General features: G+C 34.4%; 1 protein-coding gene across 4 annotated transcripts in view; it reads right to left on the bottom strand.

Moving 5' to 3' along the window:
• DIAPH3 (diaphanous-related formin 3) overlaps nt 1–23,177 on the bottom strand; it is a 442,990-nt gene that overhangs the window by 146,816 nt on the left and 272,997 nt on the right. For all 4 annotated transcript variants that reach the window (XM_004680109.2, XM_004680110.2, XM_004680111.2 and 1 more), the window contains 2 exons: nt 15,269–15,393; nt 7,362–7,526 (listed from right to left, as the gene is read on the bottom strand). In XM_004680109.2, coding sequence (XP_004680166.1) covers nt 7,362–7,526; nt 15,269–15,393 — 290 coding nt within the window. The remainder of the gene's footprint in view (nt 1–7,361; nt 7,527–15,268; nt 15,394–23,177) is intronic.

Here is a 23,177-nt window from a genome sequence, read left to right as displayed (position 1 = left end):
CTCCTTTATTTCTATCTCTCTTCCTCTCTCCCTGCCTCTCATTCTTGCAAGTAAAAGACCAATATATCAGGTACAAAGAATATGCCATTTTAATAATTTTTGTTTGTAGTATCCTAGTTTAGCATAGTCATTTCAATTACATGGGTCAATATTCTCAATAATTAGCTTAAAATTTAGTTTATTTCTTTTCCCTCCATAATCAATCAGAAGTTATTTCCATTACTGTGTTAAAATAAGCCAGTTGTCTTTTGCACCAAATTATTTCAGCATGTGAGCAAAATACTTAAAAGGTAAACAGAAAATACAAATCACCACATGATCATTCAGAGTCTGTCAGTCAAATGCATTTATATTACCACTGAGCACTGCACAGTAAGTATATATCTTACCTGTTCAGAGAAAAATTAAGCCATTTAATCTAGATGTATTTTCATTGTGAGAATCCTAAAGTCTGAAGATTAGAGGAACCTATCAGAATTAAATTATTTTCAAGGTTACAAACCTAAAATATTCAGCATCTGGGATTGATTTAATTCCTTAAATAAAGATAGCAAAGGATAAGAATTTAAAAGATCATATAGGTAAGAATATTGTCTTGGATTAGAAGCTTTTTACCTCCAGTATGATTTCAGAATAGTAATGATGTCAATGAAGAGCAGCACACAGAAAATGCTTAGTCACCATGGCTTATATAGTAATCATCAAAAATGACAGTTATAATTGAAAATATCAAATTAGGTGTAAGAGATTTGGGGAAATGAGTTTTACTCTGAATGTCCTTTATAAATCCAAAAGGTTTAATAGTGAAATACTCTCTCATTGAATGATTTTGGTTTTGTTTGGGAAGTTATTCCTTTAGTCTTAGTATTCGACAAAAGAATAAATTATATTTGGTCAACACATGCAGCAAGATTAAATATGTAATTATTGATTTTATATTTGTCCATGACACAGGGCATTTCAATTGTATGAATCAAAATGAACTTTTTCGTCTGCAAAGAGGATGAATGACGAATCTAACTGGATGATATGTAACTAACAAAATCACAGAAATAATGGAGTATAGAGTTATCAATAAAAATATGTAGCTATTTAGTTCAATGTATTCTATATGGAAGTACAAAATAAAGAATATAATACTTAAAATATTGATCTTGTTTATAATGAGATGACTTACATTCTTTGTAGGAACTAACTTGTTTTGAAAGTAGATATACATTATGTCATTTCATCTTCCAGTGTAACAGCCAGAGAAACAAAGTCTTGATGTTACTAATACAAAACTGAGGCTCGGAGTAAGGTCAAATACCTTGGCCCACAGTCTTATCTCCCTGGTGAAACTAAGACATTCTAGGTCACTGCTGCTTTTGGGAAAGTGAGGCAGACATCTAAATATCATTATTAAAATCAGAAGGAGATGCTTATTGTAGACAAAATTCTTAAGTCACTGAGGATTTAAAGAAATCAGAGTGAAATCTTTCTCTTTGATTGTCATCACAGAAAATTCAAATGGGAGGTATTTAGGTGGGAAAGTTTATGAAGGAACAGACTGGACTTTATGAAAAGTCTACTAGAAAATAGTAGCTGCATAGTTGGGCACATATATTTAAACCCTTGGCACAAAGAAAAAGCAGATTAAAAGGCTGTCCTGCTTTCTGTGCTTGCCCATGTAATTTCTGTAACACAGGAATTGATTTCCATTGAACTTGAAACTTAACCCTAAAGTAAGGTGTCCAGATATACAGGCATGAACAATTAATAATAAAGGAGGATGTCTAGTAATCTTCAGAATGGTAAATTCCCAACTGAAAATGTTCATGGGTTCAGAAAAAAAAAGCTACACAAACCCAAAAGTTTAGTTACAACAATACCATATGGGAATATATAAAACTCTAAACTAGTGATTCTAAAAAAAGTTACTTATGGCTAATTAAAACAGCTACCTATGTCTAATTAAATGACATATTGTTAATCAATATAATTTGATGGGAAGCTGTTTTCAAATACAATGTCTGTAAAAGGACCAAGAGTCCCTTGAAGAGGTGAGTGCATTTGCAAGTACTTTTCTAAGATGGCAAGTTATGAAAAATAAATAAGATATCAGCTAAAATTTGCTTAAGAGCACTGCTGAGCTGAGCTAACAATTATGGATCGAGAAAGAATAGCAAACACCTTTCAATGATTAAAACAGAAGTAACAGTATGATAAGAAATGAGTGTAAAGAAAAAAACATTTAATTCAGGCCTGTATATGTAAAGCACCTTCAGCAAAATTCGCTAATATAGGAGTGTGAATGGGAAGTGAGACTGGAATATACATTATACTTCAATGCACCATGAGATATGAGATATGAGTGACATGAAAACTAGGTTTGGGCTCACAGGACAAACATGAACAGAAAGTGTGATCCTGACATGAGTCAAACCAATTTCATAATGAGCACAATTCATCATCTAAAAAGCATGATATCTCTGGTAAACATAGGTCCTCTGGCCAATGACTTCAAAAGCAGTCATAAGTAGGAGTGGAAAACAAGAATGATTGCTACACAACAATAGATAACTAAAGGTATGAGGATCATTTGGTGAAGTCTGATGCCTGGTAGGCCACCAATTCATGGTCCCATAGAATGAGGTCAAACATTTCCACTTCATACCTCCAACTTGAACTGTTTCACTTGAGTCTTCTCTATTCCAGGGAAGTGTTGACTCTCCAGCCCTCACCTAAACCCTCTCTCCAGCCACTGGCTTGACGTTAATAAGCCTCTAATTTTACAAGTAAACATTTTATGCTTTTAAATAGAACCAGGGAAACAAGCATATGAAAAAATGTTCAACATCACTCATAATAAGGGAGATGCAAATTAAAACCACAATGATACCACTTCACCCCAGTGTGAATGGCACATCTTCAAACAGCTAGCAACAACAAATGTGGAGAAAAAGGAACTCTCCTGCACAGCTGGCGGGAATGCAAACTAGTACAACCACTATGGAAAACTGTTTGGAGGTTCCTCAAACTGCTACAAATGCATCTTCCCTATGACCCGGCAGTCCCACTCCTAGGTATCTACCCAAAAGACACAAAAACACTGATTCAAAAAGATACCTGCACCCCCCCCATGTTTACTGCTGCTTTATTTACAATTGGAAAAACATGGAAGTAGCCCAAATCTAATGGATAACTGGATTAAAAAGATGTGGTACACAACGGAATATTACTCGGCAGCCAAAAATATTACTCAAAAGCCAAAAGAAACACATGTCTTTTGCAGCAACATGGATGGAGCTGGAAAAGATCATGCTTAGTGAGATAAGCCAGAAAGAAAAAGAAAAATACTGGATGGTTCTGCTCATAGCAGGCAAGAAAATACTAAGAATAATGAACAGCCATATACCAGAGACATTTTGTGGGGGTGGAGTGGGGAATGGGATCAAAAACGGCAGGGGGGGGGCAGGGATGGAAGTGCACTGGACTATGGAGATGGCACATGGGTGACTTGGTGATGGGAAACCCATGGGGATTACAATTGAGATAAAAAAAAATGTACAAAATGATGTAATATATATATATATATTATATATATATATATATATATATATATATATAATGTATATATAAGAAAGGAAAAGAAATAGAACCAGGCCTGCACACATGCTCCTAGCACGAACCCACCAATGTAAGTAAAGTTTCTTTATAAACCATTGAGGAAATTTAGTGTATCTTGGGCTGAATTTCCCTGTTTTGCCCTTTGTTTTCACCAAAAACACCTTTAATATTATATTTTGGCTTTATTTTTCAAACTTGAGAAACAGTATAATTGGAAAACTGATATACTTTTAAAAGTATAGCTTCAAAGGCTGCACTTTAACCTGTTGCGCCACCAGGGAAGGCAGCACTATGAAGGTTATCTTCAGCCACTGCAGCACAAGCTCAATCCCTGGCTAAGGAGCTGACCTCCATGGCACAGCAGACCTCTCCTGATATGCCCGCTGTTCCCCTCAGCAGTGTATTTCAGTTTGCTTGTTCTGTTACCTACTTTGTCTCTGGTGAATCTTCTCACCCCCACCCCCATACTTGTGACCTGTACCCCAGTTCTTGTATGCATAAATGAGTCTTAAAAAAAAAAAAAGTATAGAATTTGGAATAGAAAAACTCCATAAACTCAAGTTCCTGTTACTTCCACAGTGATTCTGCAAAGGCACTGGTTTTCACTACCAACAGTTAACTTCACGAGAAACACAAATCAAGCACCTACCAAAAGTAAACACTCCAAAAACAATGGCTATTGGCTTTAGTTTCGTCCTGTGGAAGATGGTAATGGAAAAAAAAAGCTAAATAAAAATCCAGTGAAAACTTATTTACTATTTCTTTAAAGTTTGCAGATAATTGTAAACAGAAACCACTTCAGACTAGCATACCCCCGATAGATGGCTAAAACAAGTTAATTTCCAATTGAAAATCCACAACCAGAAAAGAGGTGAGTTAAACTGCTGTCACAATGAACAGCTGTTTCTCAGAGGAAGCTACATGATCATGAAACTTCCCCCTTGGTCTACATGATTTGAGGCGGAGGCTGAAACAGGTGTTTCTCCTCTAGCTATTTGAAAGACTCTGAGAGAAAGAAAAAAGCCTGAGTAGCTTTATCCATTCAAGTAGCTATGAGACACAATGACACTAACAGGCTTTTGTAAGTTTGTTAAAGGTTTAACCTTTTATTCAAAGGGGTTTTAAATAAAAAGAGACAATTTTTAATTGCTTAAGTCTAAATTCTGGGCAATCCTAATGCACAAATATGTCAGGTACATGACCCTCAAGCTAAATAATTAAAGTGAAAGTGGCCAAATATTTATATGGGCAAGTTAAATTTCAGGTTAGTCCTATTAAACATAACTCTTACATTTAATAGAAATCAATAAAATTTGCCTATTTATGGCATAGCCTGGAGCCAATCTCCCTGGCTTAGCATCCAAGTTCTATCACTTGTGAACTGTGTCACAACAGGCAAATCATGTGCTCTTAGCCTCAATTTTCTCATCTGTAAAATGGGAAAAATAGCAATGCAGATACCACATCTGGTGGATGGTGTAAGGATTAAATGAATTAATATAGCATCTGGCACTTGGTTGGCATTCTAAGTTTTGTTACTGAAGATAGTCACCTTTTTATAGATGGGAACATCTGCTACTCAACATATTTATCTACGTATGCCCTGAATTTTACTAGACACACTAATGTAAATGAGACAGACAAGTCTTAGCAGGCTCAGAGATGAGAAGAGTGATATAATTTACCCACACAAATTTGCTCTATAAAGTATTTTGAAAATGTTTTTTGACTCCTTTTCCATTCAAACACTTTACTTTCTTCCTCTTTCCACCACTGAGTAATGAAAACAGCACATTAGCTAACAAACACCCAGGGCTCTAAATATTACCCAGTCTTGGGAAATTTGCCACTAAATCTGGATTAAAATCCCAGTTTTGATAATTACAAACATTAATGGTCACTGGGAAACCCAATGTCAGTATTCTTACAGCCATTGCCTTATGTTTGATAGAAACTTTTTAATCTACCTGGGTATTATTTCATAAATGCACTATATGCATATTGATGTCATGGATGCATTATTGTGTCAGAAGCTTTGATGATTTATTGGAAAGACTCAAAGAACTTAGAGCAGCTGTTCTACTCCCAGTTATAGGCTAGTGAAAGAACACAGATTAAAATCACAGGTGTCATCTCCTAGTGGCATTTCATTATGTCAGCAATAATGTACAAGGTTTACAAACTTTTGCTAATCAGGGAATTGCTCCCAAACATTGATATGCAGTTTGTTTTATGTAAGGGGAATGTCAGTCATGTAGACATGGACCTCCCCCACGATTGACCTCAGCTACTCGGTCACCAATAAAAGGCAAACTGACAGGGCAGCACAGGGTGCCAGGAAAGATGAACTATAAATAACATTTTAATAATAAATTTAAATTATCAGGTACACAAAGACACCCTGTCAGGCAGGATAGTCCCAAGGAGTAGAGGTTATCCCCCAGAAGCCAGTCAAAGGCTAGTTCTTTCCCTGGGATACAATTGTGTTTCAACCTTAAACAATTAGTTAACTCTTTAAGCAGATACCATGTGCTAAAAGCCATGAAGCCTAGTGTACATTACCTTATTTAAATTGTGTTCTGAGAAAGAAAGAAATTACCTTTTTTTTTTTAACCAATAGGAATGGGAGTTTCAGGAAAGTTAAAAAGTGCTCCTAGTCACATAATTGGTACAGAATCCAAACTTTGTTCTCTGAGAGTGCAAAGCATTTCCTACTTCTAAGTAATGTTACTACCTAAGACATTACAAAAATTATACATTACAGATAAAAGCACATAATAAATATCTTTAATAATCAAATTCATTTCTGGAGGTGAAAAGATAAAGAATCTCTGTGAATCTGGAAAAACAAATGAGTTCTGAGCAAATGTGTATATATTATAGATTAGTTTTCTTCTAAAATATTGAATTTTTATTAAAAGATTATCTAATCAGAACTACGTCATTGTAGCAAAATACAATAAACTGAACAAAGTTTGGAGACTAAAAAGAACCAGTTCTTGAAATTTAACCTTCTCTTTCTTAAAGCTTCAAAACTTTTAATCTCCACATACATTTCCTGAAATATAGACTGACTAACTCATCTACTAAGAATAACATAATTTTTCATTGTAGAAATGTATCCCCAGTTTCCCTAGGAAGGTAACAATGCTTTCTCACTCTTAATATGTGTGTGTATTTTTTTCCCACATCTAATCAGCTAATACTTTTGAAAAGATCTTTTTAATGCCTAAATGAAAGGATTCCACATCAAAGACCTGACCTCCCTATTAAAGTATCTAAAGGAAACCCCAGGAATGTGAAATCCATTCAAAGGCAAATCACAGGTAGCTTATTGTACAATGCATTAAGAAAAGAAAAGGGGGAAAAGCTTCATATGAGCTACAGAATTTGGTAAAATTATATCACAAAAATAAAAATTGATGTTAAGTATAAAGAAACAAATTTCTAGCCAAAAACTTACTACAACAGTGCTCTGTAATCAGCCAGGAGGGGAGTCTTTGTGAAAAACTTCAGATTATGTCACTTTTTCAATCAATTTCTGATTACAGCTTAATGCTGGGAAGGTCAAAAAGAACCACACATTTCTCAAGTCGATTTAAAAATCTAAATTTTTTAAAGTAACTTTCAAATCAGAAAAGGTACATTATACTACAGATGACAGGAATAGAAAGAAGCAATGAAATAAAAATAGTAGGTAAGAAAGTATAGATGATACGTTTAAAAAAAAAAAATTAAAAGTTTCAGCATACCATGAATGAAGTCCTGAAGTTACTCAAGTCAGTAAAGAAGTCTTCCACAGACACCTTCTTCACATCAATGGCATAGTATCCCATTACACACTGGTATAACTTTTCCATGTTTTCATGCAACTTGAAAAGTTTTTCATATTGTTCCTTTGCACTGATAACAAAGCTGTATGTTATAGTTAAGGTATTCTGCAACTTATATGGCAATATTACAGAGGGAAAAATAAACTTGTATTTAATTCCTCATGGATTCTGGATAACTTATCAGTGTCTACTATGTTTCTTCTACAATTGAATTCAAGAACAGTTGTATTTTAATTTGCCATTCTATATTATTCAGATATGCAATATGGCTTAAAAGTATAGTTCAGGGCCCTCCTGGTGGCACAGTGGGTTAAAGCACAACACTAAGAAGCTAAAGCCACTTCCACAGCAGTTCGAACACCGCCTGCCCAGGAGGTGACCACATGGCGTGGCAGACCTCTCCTGACCTGCCCGCTGCTCCCCTCAGCAGCGTACTTCGTCGATCTGCCTGTTCTGCTCCCCACTCTGTCTCTGGCGAAGCCTCTCACCGCCCCTGCACCTTTGGCCTGTACCCCAGTCCTGTATTAATAATTAAAAAAAAAAAAAGGATAGTTCACTAGTTGTGATTAACTGCAATGATACTGAAATTAGCCAACAGTGGTGTTAAGATTAGCAACCTGGACAACCTGGGATAAATTTAGAATTCTTACTCTTGGTAGTGGTGCATCTGTGTGGCCAAGTCATCTCTGTCACAATTTTCTCTTCTATAAAGTGAAAGTAATGTTACCTATCTCACAGGGATGTTGTGAGAATCAACTGAGTTACTTACCATATGCCAAGTTCTTAAAAACCGGATTGACAGAGTACACATGAAGTACTTAGTAGTCATTCATTTGAAAAAACAAATAGAATTCTAGAAGTTACACTAACAAGTAAATCCAAGCTTAACTTTTCATTTTGAAACTGGCACATAAGATGTACGTATGATGATCTAAATTATGACTATACACACACACACACACACACAGAGAAATGTTCTTCTCTCACTTATATATAACATAGTTCAAAACATTGAAAGTGAGAAGACTAACTAGTGTGATTGTCGTGGCAGGAGAAAACATTTTCCAAACAAACCCAAGTTTAGTTTGTGATGTGACAAATTGCTAATGCAATTAGATATAAAATCAGCACACTCTGAAAAGACGACTTTCAGAGCAGCAGTCATAATTGACATGGCACCTTTAAATTGGGACATTTAAAGGAATAGAACATAATGTATTAAGCTTACTTGTCATTTTATTATCTCTGAATAATGCAAAAAGGATACCTAGAATCAGCACTTTTTTTTTAAGAGCAGAAATTAGTAATTTGGATTCAAATTAAAGACAAACCAATAAATGGTTTCTCTCTCTCTACACACACACACACACATATAGTGTGTGTACATATATTTGTGTGTGTATTTACATATATGTATGTGGAAAGCTTTTCTACCATTTCAAAAAGATATGGTTCCTCTTGTCAGAGGCCCTTCATTTTGAGGAAAAAGAATAAAAGCTCAAGAAAGAGGTAGCACTGCCACCAGGTAGGCAGTGAATCCAGGAATGCTGAAGAACTCTAATAACTAGAACTCAAGGAACTCAGGCTTCACACAAATTACCTGTACCCATGTTAAGTCCACAAATCACTAACTGCCCTTCCATGCTATGAGATGTTTTTTAAATACGATGTTTTGCTCAGCTATATATTTTAGAAGAGACTAAGAAAGTAGGGACTATGGATTCTAATGCAAGAGTTGATGCATTTATTATTATGTAATGTCATCTTTTCAAGGATGAACAATGATGAAAAAATATTTAAGAAGTTATAGCCATATGAATAACCCATATTCATGTAATGTTATAGCTATAGAAGTTTATGTAAATATAAGTTCACCTTTGAAATGCATGCAGAAAGTATCATTACCTAGAAGCTACTGTGATTCATATATGTGAAATAATTAACCTTCATTTACCTAGTAAGTTCAGAAGTCAACATTAGTTTGTTATTCTATAAAACCTCATAAAAATTTACATTCCATATAGCGATTATATCACAAAGATTATTTTTATTCTCTTAATGTCTGTCTAAAAGAGAAATTGTTTTATCTTTGCTTGTCTAAATCTATCATCCAAGCATTTATTCTTCCATAAAGTTTTTTTCTCTATCCTCTACAGCTATGAGTGATCATTTATTCTAATGAATACACAGCCTCTGTAGTAAACTCTACTCATCTTCAATGAAGTCACCCAACTAGTTTAATTGCCTGATAGCACTTTGTTCTGACCACATTTCTGACTGTCAGTCATTTCTCTAGATGCTGTGCACTACCTTCTTATATATATTAAATTTAATCATTTGTAACTACATGTCAAATCATTATGCTTTTCTGGTGTGACCATTCTTAAACTTTAGTGGAAAGTCTAATTAAACTGATGGAATTTCCATTCATAAAATAATGTATAATTTGGATGTAATGTTAAGAGCTAATAGAGTCCCTGAGATATAGATATTCTGAACAACATGGTATACGACTTTGTTGGATATTTTGAATCATATGGTTCTATAGCTACTCCATTTCTGTCTTTATTATGGCTTTGAATTTTAATAACTAGAACCTAACAAAATAGTAGAAACTTCATATTAACATGAGGATAATCTGGAAACATGAACTAATTTGGAAAACAGTTTAAAATAAACTATTAATCAATAATATTATTTTAGATTTAGAGGTAAGATCATCAGTTAATGATATCAAAAATGTAACTGGGCATACTTAATAAAAACAAGTGCAATTCCATTAAAAGATGTGATTAGAAATAAGACTAAGAGACAAACTATGGGAATTACATGACCTTGTTCTAATATTTAGAGAGATTTCTAAGTTAATTTTCTTATCATTGTTATCTTTAAAACAATTTGCTCCCAAAGGAATGAAATGGAACTTTGAATAATTGGAATTACCCATCAGAATGTTAAAATTGTGATTGAACTCAAACAATTTTAGAAATAGCCAAATTCTCAGAAGTGTAAAGTGACTGTTTGAAAAAATGTAATGGTTACATTAATGAGGTACTCTATGATATTGTAAGTGAACTCTCTCATGAACTGAGGGTAAAATACCCAGATAAGTCCTCTTCCTCCTCCTCCTCATCACCACCATCACACACAAGAAATACCAATGTAGTTGTTCTTGTAGCAATAGTTAAAATTCCAATTAAAGGGAATGGCCATATAAATAGCAGCTAAGCTTTATTTCTTCCCAGCATCAAGTATTGTATTTGTAGAGCTCTTTAGGGAAATAGGGGAGTTACTTAAGAAACAAATAATTGATAAAATCCTTTACAAATGTTGATATATATCCAATTTCACAATATTTTTGTAAAAATTAATGTCTTTTCCTTTATCAGGATTAAGATAAAATCCTACTTGAATCAACAAAAATCTTCCTACTTGAAAAGTCTGACACAACCAGATCTGTGTTCACATGCACTGGACTACAAGTATTTCGTGCTGGTCAACTACACAGCAAGACTAAGGCCTGGGATTGTTCTCTTGGTTAGTTAGCTAAAACTGCTCTAATTCCTAACCCATCTTAATATAAAAAATTTTTCCATGTATTCTTATGTTCTGTCCTCATCACTGCACTTTCCCCTTCGATGATGTCTATTACTTGCATTAACACAGCTTAAAACAGCCAGCAAAAATCAGGCTATCAATCTAATACTTTTATACAACATATTTAAGTAGCCAAGGTCCAGCCGGTCAGTCATTTGCTATGCATTCACTGAGCCCCAAAGTATTCCACTCATTCAGAGGGAACAAGTAAGCAAAGTAAACCAAGTCTCTGCTTTGTGAAACATATTCTACAGCATGGTGACAGCTAATATAGAAGTAAATGAATGAGCTATTCAGACAGTGATAAAAATGATGAAGAAAACAAAAATCTGTATTGTTATAGAGAGTGACAGGCTAATTCACACTGGGTAGTCTGGGAAGCCCTGGCTAGATGGTGATGCTGACTGAAACAACTGCCTGCCACAGAGCAATGAGCACTAAGCTGTGCAGCACTCTCAACATTTGAGGGCTCATAAAGGAAGAGGAACTTAAAACTTTGTTAAAAGGGGTTAAATGAACCACAGGCAAGAAAGACAGACTGGAAAGAGTGGGAGAAGACTGAGAACAAGAACAATCTTTTACAAATCACAGGTACCCATCTTGACACTCATGCAAATGGACCATGGCTCGACAGGTTTACACTTAATATTTCACCCATTTACTCTTTTATTTTACTTCCTAGCCACAGTTAAATGAGGTAAAAATGTATGAAATTCTTTTATCTAAAAAAAACCACTGTGTTATATGTAGTATGGAATACAGATATGTAAGTTGCAAGCCCATCTAGCAAGGAACTTAATCATAGTTTTACCATCTATGAGTGATTTCAGAAGTGCATAAAATGTTACAACATAATGCAACAACAAAAAAAGAAAATATAGTAGGATCGCAATGAAGAAATTTAACGACTACAACATGTGGGAAGAGTCTAATAATTTGTCACCTAAGTTGTGATAAATACAAAAATACATAAACGTTTAGAGAGAGAATTTTTTTTTTCTAAGAGGTTCAGTAAAGGAGATAGGAAAAAAACAGAAAGGTAAATACTTGTGTAAAGAGAATTCCAAGGGCAAAACTTTAGAATCTATTTGTTCTTTCCCTTAAATTAAGAAACATTTCAGAATTTAAAGGTCAAAAGAAGGAATAGGCACTGCCTGACATAAATCCTGGCACTTCTAATGTTCTTGCTGAGAAGAATTTAGGAAGCATGTATGCTTCACAAACAATAGTTTACTTATATAATAATATTAGTGTCCCTATCTCAAATTCATTTTACATATTTTTCAAGCAAATATTTACAGCATAAATGTTCACTGCCATTATGTTTCTAACCAGGTTTAATTATTACCAATAACAATTATTGCTAAAATGTCAGTGATACTGTGTATGTGTTTTAAAGAAAACAGTAAATGTACAACAATGTATGTAAAGAAGAACTTTGATAATATGCTATGATGAATGCTAATAGTAACATTTCATATCCTAACAAAATAGCATCATTTAAAATAACAATATAGTTAACTATATCACAGTTGTTTAAGTATCTACTTATAAAAATGCATTCATATTCTTTCTGGATTGGTAGATGAACCAAAACACTAGTTATATATTTCAACTAATAAGCACAAAAACTTCAAACACAAATGAAGTTTGAGCATTCATAACCTAAACTTTTGTTTAGGTTTACAGGTTTACTCTTGTGCATTTTGGTTTCCAAATTCATCCATTTCCTAAGAACTAGGAAGCTCACAAGTTGTGATTTTAATATGTTCCGTATAAATGCATTTAATATTCACAATCTGACTTGTTGTCAGTCCTAATTAAAGTAAACAAAGCTTTGCAATGAATGAATTTAATTATTTCAAAACTAGTATGTCTAAGATGAAAAACAAACGAATGCAATCTAATCTCAGCAAAGAATATTTATGATTATAAGCTTTGTCAATAGCAAAGTGCACCAACTGTTCATATATCTGACTTCCAAGAGATACATGAATGCTAATCAGTTCATTAGAGGCTTCTAGGTTGTGATATTTAGCGACAGGATGTACCAGCTTTCTTGTCCATGGAGTGTAATTGTATTCAAAATGAAAAATTGTTTCCAACAAAGAATCATCCTTCCTGTTTCTGATTTCCTGCTGGTTGCTTTTTATGAGCTGCATACCTTTCAAGAGGCCGAACTCATTCAGCTTCTTGTGTCAGCTGCACACAAGTATGGCTAGGTCCTGACATTGTCCACCAAGCACGATTCTCAACCTTTACATAAGCTCAAGCGTTCATCATAGGTGATGTGTCCCAGAAACCTGAGCTTCATAATTAGTACACACAGTGTATAACTAGAAACTGCATGTGAGCAAAGCCTTTCTAAAATACTTTCTATCTATTGCGAACAATAAGTACTTCAATTAAATGCACTTAATGATTAAAATAGTCAAATATGAATATTTTAACATGAGTGGGGGGGAACAGGCTAAGAATAATGAAACCAATGTAATTCTGCAATAACAAATAGAGTTTTAAAATGCATACGTTACCATATAAGAAGGTGCTGCAAAAGGTTTTTTTTTTTTTTTTTTGGTGAAAACAGATTTAATCTTTAGTTTTTTTTAAAACCAACCTTCTTTAGCACAGTGATAAAGTTACCAATGCCTAAGAAACTGAATGATAGGAAAAATACAAAAGAAAACAAACACATTAGCCTGAATTGACTGTTGCTAGAGTGCCTTTTTATGATATTTCCCAAAAGAGACAGTGAAGAAGGCTAAAAATGCGCTAATTCACAATTAAACTCAAAGCATATATAATAAAATCTATGACAAGCCAAATAATTTTTGTGATTCCCTAAATCTCAAGGGAAGAGTGATAGAAACAGGAAAAGCAGTTATTTCAAGTATCTTAGTTTAAAATAAAATATTAGAGCTCTTGTTATAAAAGCTTGTTACAGTATGCTATCCTTTCATATAGAATTCTGAGGTCCATATGGGATTTTAACAATTTATAGTAGTAATTATTTATCATAACAGAAAAAATATCATTTTCTAACTTCATAGTTATTCAACACTTATTTCACAAAGTAAATATATATATATATATATTATTTCAATTACATATTAGAGATTAAAGCACAAAATCAGAAAAATCACCCACAACTGAATTAAGAAGTAAACCTCATGCTTTTTTACACACACCCACAAAATTGGTCAATGTTAATTTGGATTTTAAGACACTTACAAAAGTAGTGGTTGCTACAAATTAAATTTTGACTTTGGAACCATGTACTATGTCTAAAGGAAACAGTGAAGTTTCTGGAACATAAGCTAATTTTTGCTAACTACTGTTCAGGAACAGAGTATGCTACTCCAAACTGAGTCACTTTCACATGTGGCTTATTTTGAGCTAAAGATAATCAAGACTCAAATACTCAGAATTTTTCTTTTTTACCTCTCAATTACCTAGATGCATTTAGATAGAGGACCTAGCCCAGAGAAAGCAATTACCAGTGATAACTAATTTTTAATCTGAGAAGAATTACCTGCATGGCAGAGCAAATATCCAAATACCAAACATCTTCTTGCCTTCCTGTGAGTTGCCTTCCTCCTTTTCGAAGTACCAGATCCAGCCCCCATTCCTTAGCACAGGGTGGCAGATGAGTCTTAATTACTGGATATGCCAGTGCTATTTCTATCTTTGGGATCCATTTTGAAATTTAATTTTATCAGTGTTTTGTCAATTTGATTACTAGACTGCCAAAGAACTTAGAAGACAATAAGGGAAAATTCACTCGATCTCTATAATGCCAACCCTTAACATTTAGTTGACTAGTTAAGCATGTTTATGAAATCTTTATTTCCTCCCCAAAACATTTCAAAAATATCTGTATCACACCATAATGCTAGATTAAAATGTCCTCAAATTGAGTTTCCATATCCTTTCAATTTACCACAAACATCAGAAGGAAACCAGGACATATGGAAGGGAAAGAAGACAAAAAGTATTATCTACCCAACTTGATAAAAAAGAAAAAAAAATTAAAATCAGTAGAATGCACTTGTATAATATTCATGATAGACTGAATGTTGATAAAATTCCCAGCAAAAGAAAATGGTTAAATTTTCTACAAGTTGGCACCGTAACATGATCTCTGCTGATGTAAAACTAAATAAAAACATCAAATAAGTTGTAATTCTAGTTGACTAGTGACTTAAGTTACTTCAATATCAAAAGGATATGGACATCTTTGTCACAAACTTATCATGCAAGTCCTCAGGAGGTGGAAAGGTTTCCAAATCTTTCTCAAGCTGTTGAAGCTGCCTTCCCATCTGTTTCAAATTCTTTTCCAGCATTTCTACAGAGACTAAAAGAGAGTATATTAAATGCCTTGAAAGGACAAAATTATAATATATAAAAGGTGAAACACTCTAGCAACAAAACATTTGTGACAAACTGTAAAATAATGTAAGAAGAGTCATTGTAACAAAAGGAGGAAATATTACACTAATTTTTAATTTTTTTCTGAATTTTTAAATTCATGCATAAACTGTAACCAGAGTTTTCCAAACTTAAGATGAAATTTAGGAATGCTTACATGAACAAAGTACATTTAGGAAACAAGTTTTAGTTCAACTTGAGAGTTTTTGACCTCTGCAACATGACAAGATCATCAGCATATTCAGATGAAGTGGAGCAAATAAAGAGTATGTTTTTAAATGAGATCTATTTCAGTATAATTTAAACATTTTCAAAATCATTGTTTGTTCAGAGAAAATGGTGATTAGTGCATGGAAAAAATGGGAAAGAGTGCACTCCATTGTCCAGGCTGACCCATCATAGAAGTGAAAAGGTTTCAGTGGATGGATACCAGGGAGAACAAATGTCGAACCTTCTTTACTGGTACTCAGAACACAGATGCTGTTATCTAATAATTAAGATTTTTTTTTTTTATTCTTTGATTGAGTAATCCTCAAAGTGCACATGAAGGAACAAAGGTAAAGCAGGGCACTAAGGAACTAACAGATGCACAGGAGACCCAGCTGGGCATACATTAAGAATATCCGCCTAGCATTTTTGCTTGATCACTTTATATAGTCATACCTAAACAAGATGTAATGGCCAGCACCATCATCTATCTGCTTTAGGTTCAGATGAATGTTAGTTACAAAACACTTCTTTTGTTTCCCATTAACAAAATAATATTTAATTATACAAAATAACATTTAAAATGATGTATAATAAGGCAATGTTAGGTATGCCGCAATTTTCAGATTTCAGATTAATCCTGAGGAATGGGTGCAAGTCAAGTTTCACCTAAAAGAATCAGACTATATTTGGAAACAGCCTAAACACCTCACAAAATGGGACTCATTTAAAAACACGTTAGGTTTACAATCTTGGCTCATCAGAATGGAATAGAAGGGAGGAATGCAATATAATATGTAAAAACAAGATTTTTGATTTTTCAACTAGCTGTACAAAAACTAACTAGCTATTCTAACATATTAAGGGCTTTCATTAAAACCTGACCACACTTTATTATAAAGAGAATTAGCAAGCTAATTCTCACATACAGCGATTAATAAATCTACTGAAGTCTTCAGAAAACTACATATGATAGGAGTCTGTACCAAATCAATGAAGATGCTTCAATCTTTGGTTCCCACTGTATTGGTCATTGTGAACTTACACTGGCACATATTTCCTGCATAGTTTTTTGCTACTCATGTTTCCGTTTTCTGTGATCCTTAAAATTGAGAGAATAATCCAAGTAATAGGGCGCAGAAAATGTTTCTAAATGATAGCTTTTATTGCATTAATTAATTCAATCTACTTCACTCACATCACCAGTATCTTGCTGTCCACTGCTTCTATGGTAATATGTATTTCCTCCACTATGCTATTTCATTTTTATGTCTGTCAATAATTCAAAACCAGGACTTCTATTCGATTAGGCCTATGGTGTTTCATTAACTCCTCTCATTTCTAAATGTTTTTGTACTCCTTTCAAAGTTTTGTATCTGCATTATTAGCAGAGTTTCCTTTTATACTCCCCTAGTCTATTTGATCTCTTTTCTAAAATCTCATTTACATTTCTTCAATCATTTCTCAAGCACTCTTACAGGTAGTACAGTTACTTTTATATTTCCCTAAACTTTGAAATTTCTTATTAAATAAAAGTTAAAACATACATAAAATCACTTCATTCATATATATGTGTATACACATATATATGTACACATATGTGTGTATGTATACATGTACACATATATGTACACACATATATATGTACACAGTCACAAGTAATCCACATATAGCTACATCCAAGAAAACAGATGTGGGCATTCTGGATGGACAGATAATAGGGAGACGTGCTACTATATTTTTTAATTTTTTACTAACATGCCATTGAACAAAACCACATAATTACAATATGATTTAGTCTGATGACTTCAATTTATTATGCATACACATCAAGTTTTGATAAATAGCTACAGAAAGAACGTAAGTCTGAAGAACTACCATGTAACAAGCACAAGGCAAATTATTGGGAGGGAACATGGATTTTTTTTTTTTTTTTTAAGATTTACTTATTTGTGCATACAGAACTGGGATACAGGCCAGAGGTGTAGGGGCAGCTAGAGGATTCACCAGAGACAGTGAGAAGCAGAACAGGCAGATCGACGAAGTACACTGCTGAGAGGAACAGTGGATGGGTCAGGAGAAGTCTGCCATGCCATGTGGATCACCTTGGGGTGGGGGACTAAACTCGCACTGAAGCTGCTGCTGCCAGCTTGTGGTGCTGCGTCCTAACCCACTGCACCACCAGGCAGGGGCTGTTTTGTTTTTTAACAGCAAATACAGGATCCCAATTTTCCAATACCAAATATCTTTCAATTCAATTCTAACACTAACTACATGCAGTTAGTGCAGACCCCATAAGTTTAAGGACTAAGTCCCATCACTATGCTCCCCTCATTTCCAAAAAGTCGTTTGTCCTAGGATAGAGCATCTATCTGACATACTGGTTATACATTCTGGTTAGGGTTCCCATGACTTCCTCTGATTTGCTAGGAAAACTAACAGAACTCAAAAAGCACTACATTTTGCTACTACCAGTTTTAGCAGAAAGAATAAAAGTCAGGCAGAGTCAAATGGAAGATGTACATATTGGGAAAGCAGTGGGGGAGCTTCCATGCGTATACCTGAACAGAAGCTCCTTTAGCCTCCTTCAGAGTTCTTATTAAAGCTCCATCATGTACATACAATTGATTCAATCATTGGTCATTGATGACTGGGCTCAGCCTCCTGGAGGTCAAAGGGTAGGTTGAAAGAAACCAGTCGCCTGGTTGGCACCTCTGGCAACCAATGCCACTTCTTCCAATGCCACTCACTTTCTGAAGTTATGTAGCCTTCCACCATCACCTGCTGTGAGTCATCTCCTTAGCATACCAAATAAATTACTCTTATCACTTAAGGAAATCTAAAATTTTAAGGAAGCCTTATATTTTTTTAAGGAAAATGACCCAATACTTATTTTTTACTATACCACATGGAGATAGATGTATATGTCTGGTTAAAGGGCAGAACTCCACTGCCTGTGAGGAGTTGTAAAAGAAGCCTATTTTTGATTCATGAGATGTTATCCACAGAGCTGTCTTATGGCTTGAACTGCCCTCTGAGGAGGCCAGTTGCTTGTAACTGAACACACAGCCCATCACTCTCAATGGGATGAGAGAGGACTTGAAATTTAGTTGAAAGACTGTCTCAGGTGATCCCGAATCTCTTCCTACTCTTTGGCAGCCAGTAGGTCAGTGACTATTTTCTATCCTTGAGATCTGAAGCAACTGCTCACTGATTCAATTTTACTTTCCACATCTGTAAAGTTGGAAGCACCACACCTTATATTTTTACCTGACAGATATCACACAGATAAAATGTTGTAACATAAGATGAAGAATTTTAAATACAGTATGTGATATTACACGTATTCTTAAAACACAAGAAGAAATGATGAGGTTATAAAATGAAATAAGCAACAGGAGAATCAAAGAAAAAGTAAAGAAAACCATTACCATAAGCATCATAAGTGCTATGGAAGTCAGGCTATAAAGAAAAAAAAAACTAATTTCAAGAGTAAACTATAAGGAATGTTGGAGGCATCCTCAAGCAGCGAAGGCATGCCAGTATAAAGAATAAGCAGGCTACAACTACTCTATGTCAGAAACCCTCTAAGCCATTACTATGCTTCATCAGCAGTCTCTTATTACATCACTTGGTCATTAGAAGGCTGTAAGTATAACTGACCAATCTTTTCACTGTTAGTTGCTTTTTAAAAAATAAAGTACACTTGAAAGAAGAAAGGTATGAGCGAATAATAAGCTAAAATGAGTATAATGTGTAAAATAAAGAGTATTTTAAAATTTCATTGGTGCTTTTCCTTTTTTAACAATTATATATCCATAGGCAATTCCTTTATAAATTGTCAAACATAATTTTAGCTACTGATTTTACATGTCAAGTATTTTGATGCCAGTTACTATATTACTTTGCATTCAAAATCACAGCTAGAGTGGAGAATTTTAAATTGTCCACCTTCACAGAAGTGATAATTTACTGTTGTCTTTTGTATATGACCTGTGTATGAATTTTATCTTTTAATTTTGTCAGACCTCTTGACCAAGAAATTAATCCTTTTTTAAGGATTTTTAGAATTTAGAATTTAGCAGAATACATAGCTATCATTAAACAGAGTAGACTAAATTAAGCCAACTTCAACTTCTACAATCTACTCAGTTCATATTCAATCAGATGGGTGTTTCTCTGTCACCTCAGACATCATATGTGTCTGCCCCCAATCAACCACTCATCTATTATCTTCACATCTCAGTGTGCAGCAGAATTATGAATTCTGTTTCCTGTGCTAGAAACCTGCTGGTCTTTAACCTACTCTCTCTTGCAACTTCAGACCCAAACAATCATGACATCTTTAACATTTTACTTGACAACTGCACTTAATCCCTTGCTCACTTGAACACTAAAGCCCTTTTTTCGTCTTTTCTCATTTTTGTCCAATGTCTACTCTGCATTTTACATGAGGATTTCTAAACATTAAAGATGGTCATTGCCTGCTTAAAAGCTGTTCCTAAACTGTGTATATGACTATGTATGAGCTCCAACTACAGTCTGGGTCATATTATGCCCCCCACAGAACATTCTGTTTATTGCTTTGGTCTCCCATCCCTTTTCATCCATTTTGTATCTGCTGCCAAAAATAATGCATCTGTATTCTTTGTCCAATGCCCCTGAATCACTCCTACTCATTCTTTATAAGAGGGAGCCCCCTGAGGAGGTACACTTCCTGCCCACCACAACTACACAATTACTACACTTTTCACAGTTACTATACTCTTACTTTTGTCTTTTAAAAAATGTCTCTCCCAATTGACTGGGAATTCCTGAAGGGAAAAACACTAATTTAGCCAACTTTGTATCTTCAGTTACAACTTAATGAAGACACACAAACGTTGTATGTATTTTGGACTTAATTTTAACCTCTCAAGATAAAAGCATTAAGAACAAAATGGGAAAATACTATAGGTTAAATATTGAAAACCTTAAAATCTAAGATATAGACTTGTCTCCAAGTGCTTTGTCATTGTGATATTCATATACTAGAGGTGTTAAAGTAGCTCTGAATGAAAGCTAAAATAAGAACAGCACACGGCCTCTGATTTGCTGTTAAGATTTCAAATTAAGAAGAGTAGAAATTACACACATAAAAGTAGTTTTTGTAATTAAATAGCAATCCTCTGAGAAAATCTAGAAATATTGGTCATTATAACAAACTTACTAAGAAACATTACATTCACTCTTGGGTATCCAGATACATTTCAAAGAAGCTGATTTCTTGAGAGAATGCTTAAATAACAATTATCACCACAAAACAACTTTGAGATTCTAACTAACCTTTCTATGCTCATAGAAACAACTGATTTGTGAGAGGAACTAGAGACTATCCATTTCAGGTTCCCAAAAAGGTATTTTCTTCTTGACAATCAATTACAGCAGTGAGGGCATTTTACAAAGTTAAAAAATTGAGTGGACAAAAAAAATAATCTAAGAATTTTTTAAAAATTGTAACATTAAGTAGATCAATAACCAAGATTAAGATCTACAAAATCATTATTAAACCCATTATGGCGATTTAAGGAAAAAATATACAACTGAAACAAGATGATAAACTCACAAACTCAAAACAAATTGAGACTTGGCTTTTAACAGGCAAAGGTAAGCAGAAAACAGCAAGGTTAAGTCATCCTCAGTTTGTCTAACGTTTGCTCAGTTTTCTTTCCTTCTCATTGTTCTGATTTTTGATGGGACGTCATATAATAATACGTTACAATTAGCATTCCCTTGTTAATATTTTATACTATATACAATGAGGATGTTTGTTGTTTAATGTTCCTCTGTGAGAGAACTGTCTACATTTGCTATAGAAATTTGCAGAGAGGACGGGAGAAGCCAAGCAGAGGGGTTCAGGCACTCAGCCAGTAACAGGGCTCTGGTTAGTTCTTTTGAACCATTTCCCAGACTCTGGGGATGAGGCAGTAGCTTGTCCTTCAATGACTATAGAGAAGGTGTTTAAAGGCAAAACAGCTTTTAAAAGATAAAAGCAGTATTAGTAGGAGAAGTATACCTAACGGCAAACATGTTTATAAGAATTTAGAGAATTCCCTTTTACAAAAAAGAGATTAAAGAATATGCTAGAAATAAGATTAATAAGATGCATAATGGAGATGTGCTAACAATGTCCCACATTGATATTAGATTTGTATGTATGTTATGGGAGGAGGTGTTATCACCTAATATGTCCTATGGTAAATATTAAGCACAGAGAGATTGATTGACTTATAAATTATGACACGATATTATTTGAAAGCAAGTGGCCTGACAAGTCTTGCACTACATGTTTACAGACTTGAAAAATTTTCAGTATTTTTCTCCTTGTAAGAACTGCCCCTTGAACTCCCTACTGCCTGATGACATCTTTCCCTGATGTTTTTTAATAGGCATCTCAAAGTGACACTTCGGACTGGAACTTTTCTTCTTCCTCATGCTGCTCTTACATTTCAGTAAATAATTCACTATGTGATTCCTTTCCCTCCTATTTCACACTTCCAATCATAGAAGAGAACCTGTTCATTGTACACTCAGATTTATTCATTATCCAAGTATCTCTCCACACCTTTATCTAACTCCCTAGGAAAGGCAACACTATCTCTCCCTTGGATTATTGATATAGCATCCAATAGATTTCACTGCTGTGTTGTTCCTTTTCCATGTTCTCCCACACAGCAACCAAAGCCATCTCTGAAATGCACGTCAGATGTCACCCCTCTGCTCAAAGCCCTTACTATGGATTCCTACCTCTAAGTCAAAATGCCTACAATGATTAACATAATAATATTCTAAAGGATCTCACTGGTCTTAGCTTCTTTTATGTTCCACCTGTACTCAAGTCTCCAAGAAATACTTTTGGGCTCTATACATTTGCTCTTCCCTCTACCATTCAAATACTCAAATGCCTTCCTACAGCATACACCTCCTTCAAATTTTTCCTCAAAACCTATCTTCTCTATGGAATTTTCTCTGATCACTCAACATAAGCTGCAGCAAACAACTCTGGCCTGGTGTAGCAGAGCTCAATATCTAGCATAACATGTTGACTTATTTGGTTTATTTTCTGTCCCAGCTGAAAGGTAAACTTTAAGGAATAGGGATTTTCTTCTTTAGTGTCCATGGCCCTATCCAGTAACCCAAATGGTGGCTGGGCCAGAAGCGGCACTTTATAAAGGATAGTGAACTAATACCAAATCTTTTGTAAGCCATTGTGATTTTTTTTTCCCTGACATTCAAAGCCATATCTAATCTTATTATTACAAATGTCTAGCACAGTATCCACTATGCAACAGTGAAACTATTTTTGAAAGTTCCTGTATAAAGTCAACACATACACAGAGCACAACTTTTTCTTAAAGCATGTGGTTTGACAGACAGCTGTTGAGAAAATACCACCATAATGAAGACATAGTTAACATGACAAAAGATGCCCCTTACAGATCTTTTTTTTTCTTTTCTTTTATA

The sequence above is a fragment of the Condylura cristata genome, unplaced genomic scaffold, assembly GCF_000260355.1.
Source record: "Condylura cristata isolate star-nosed mole 26May11 unplaced genomic scaffold, ConCri1.0 scaffold00010, whole genome shotgun sequence".
Taxonomy (NCBI): Eukaryota; Metazoa; Chordata; class Mammalia; order Eulipotyphla; family Talpidae; genus Condylura; species Condylura cristata.
This window is presented reverse-complemented; position numbering and strand designations above follow the sequence as displayed.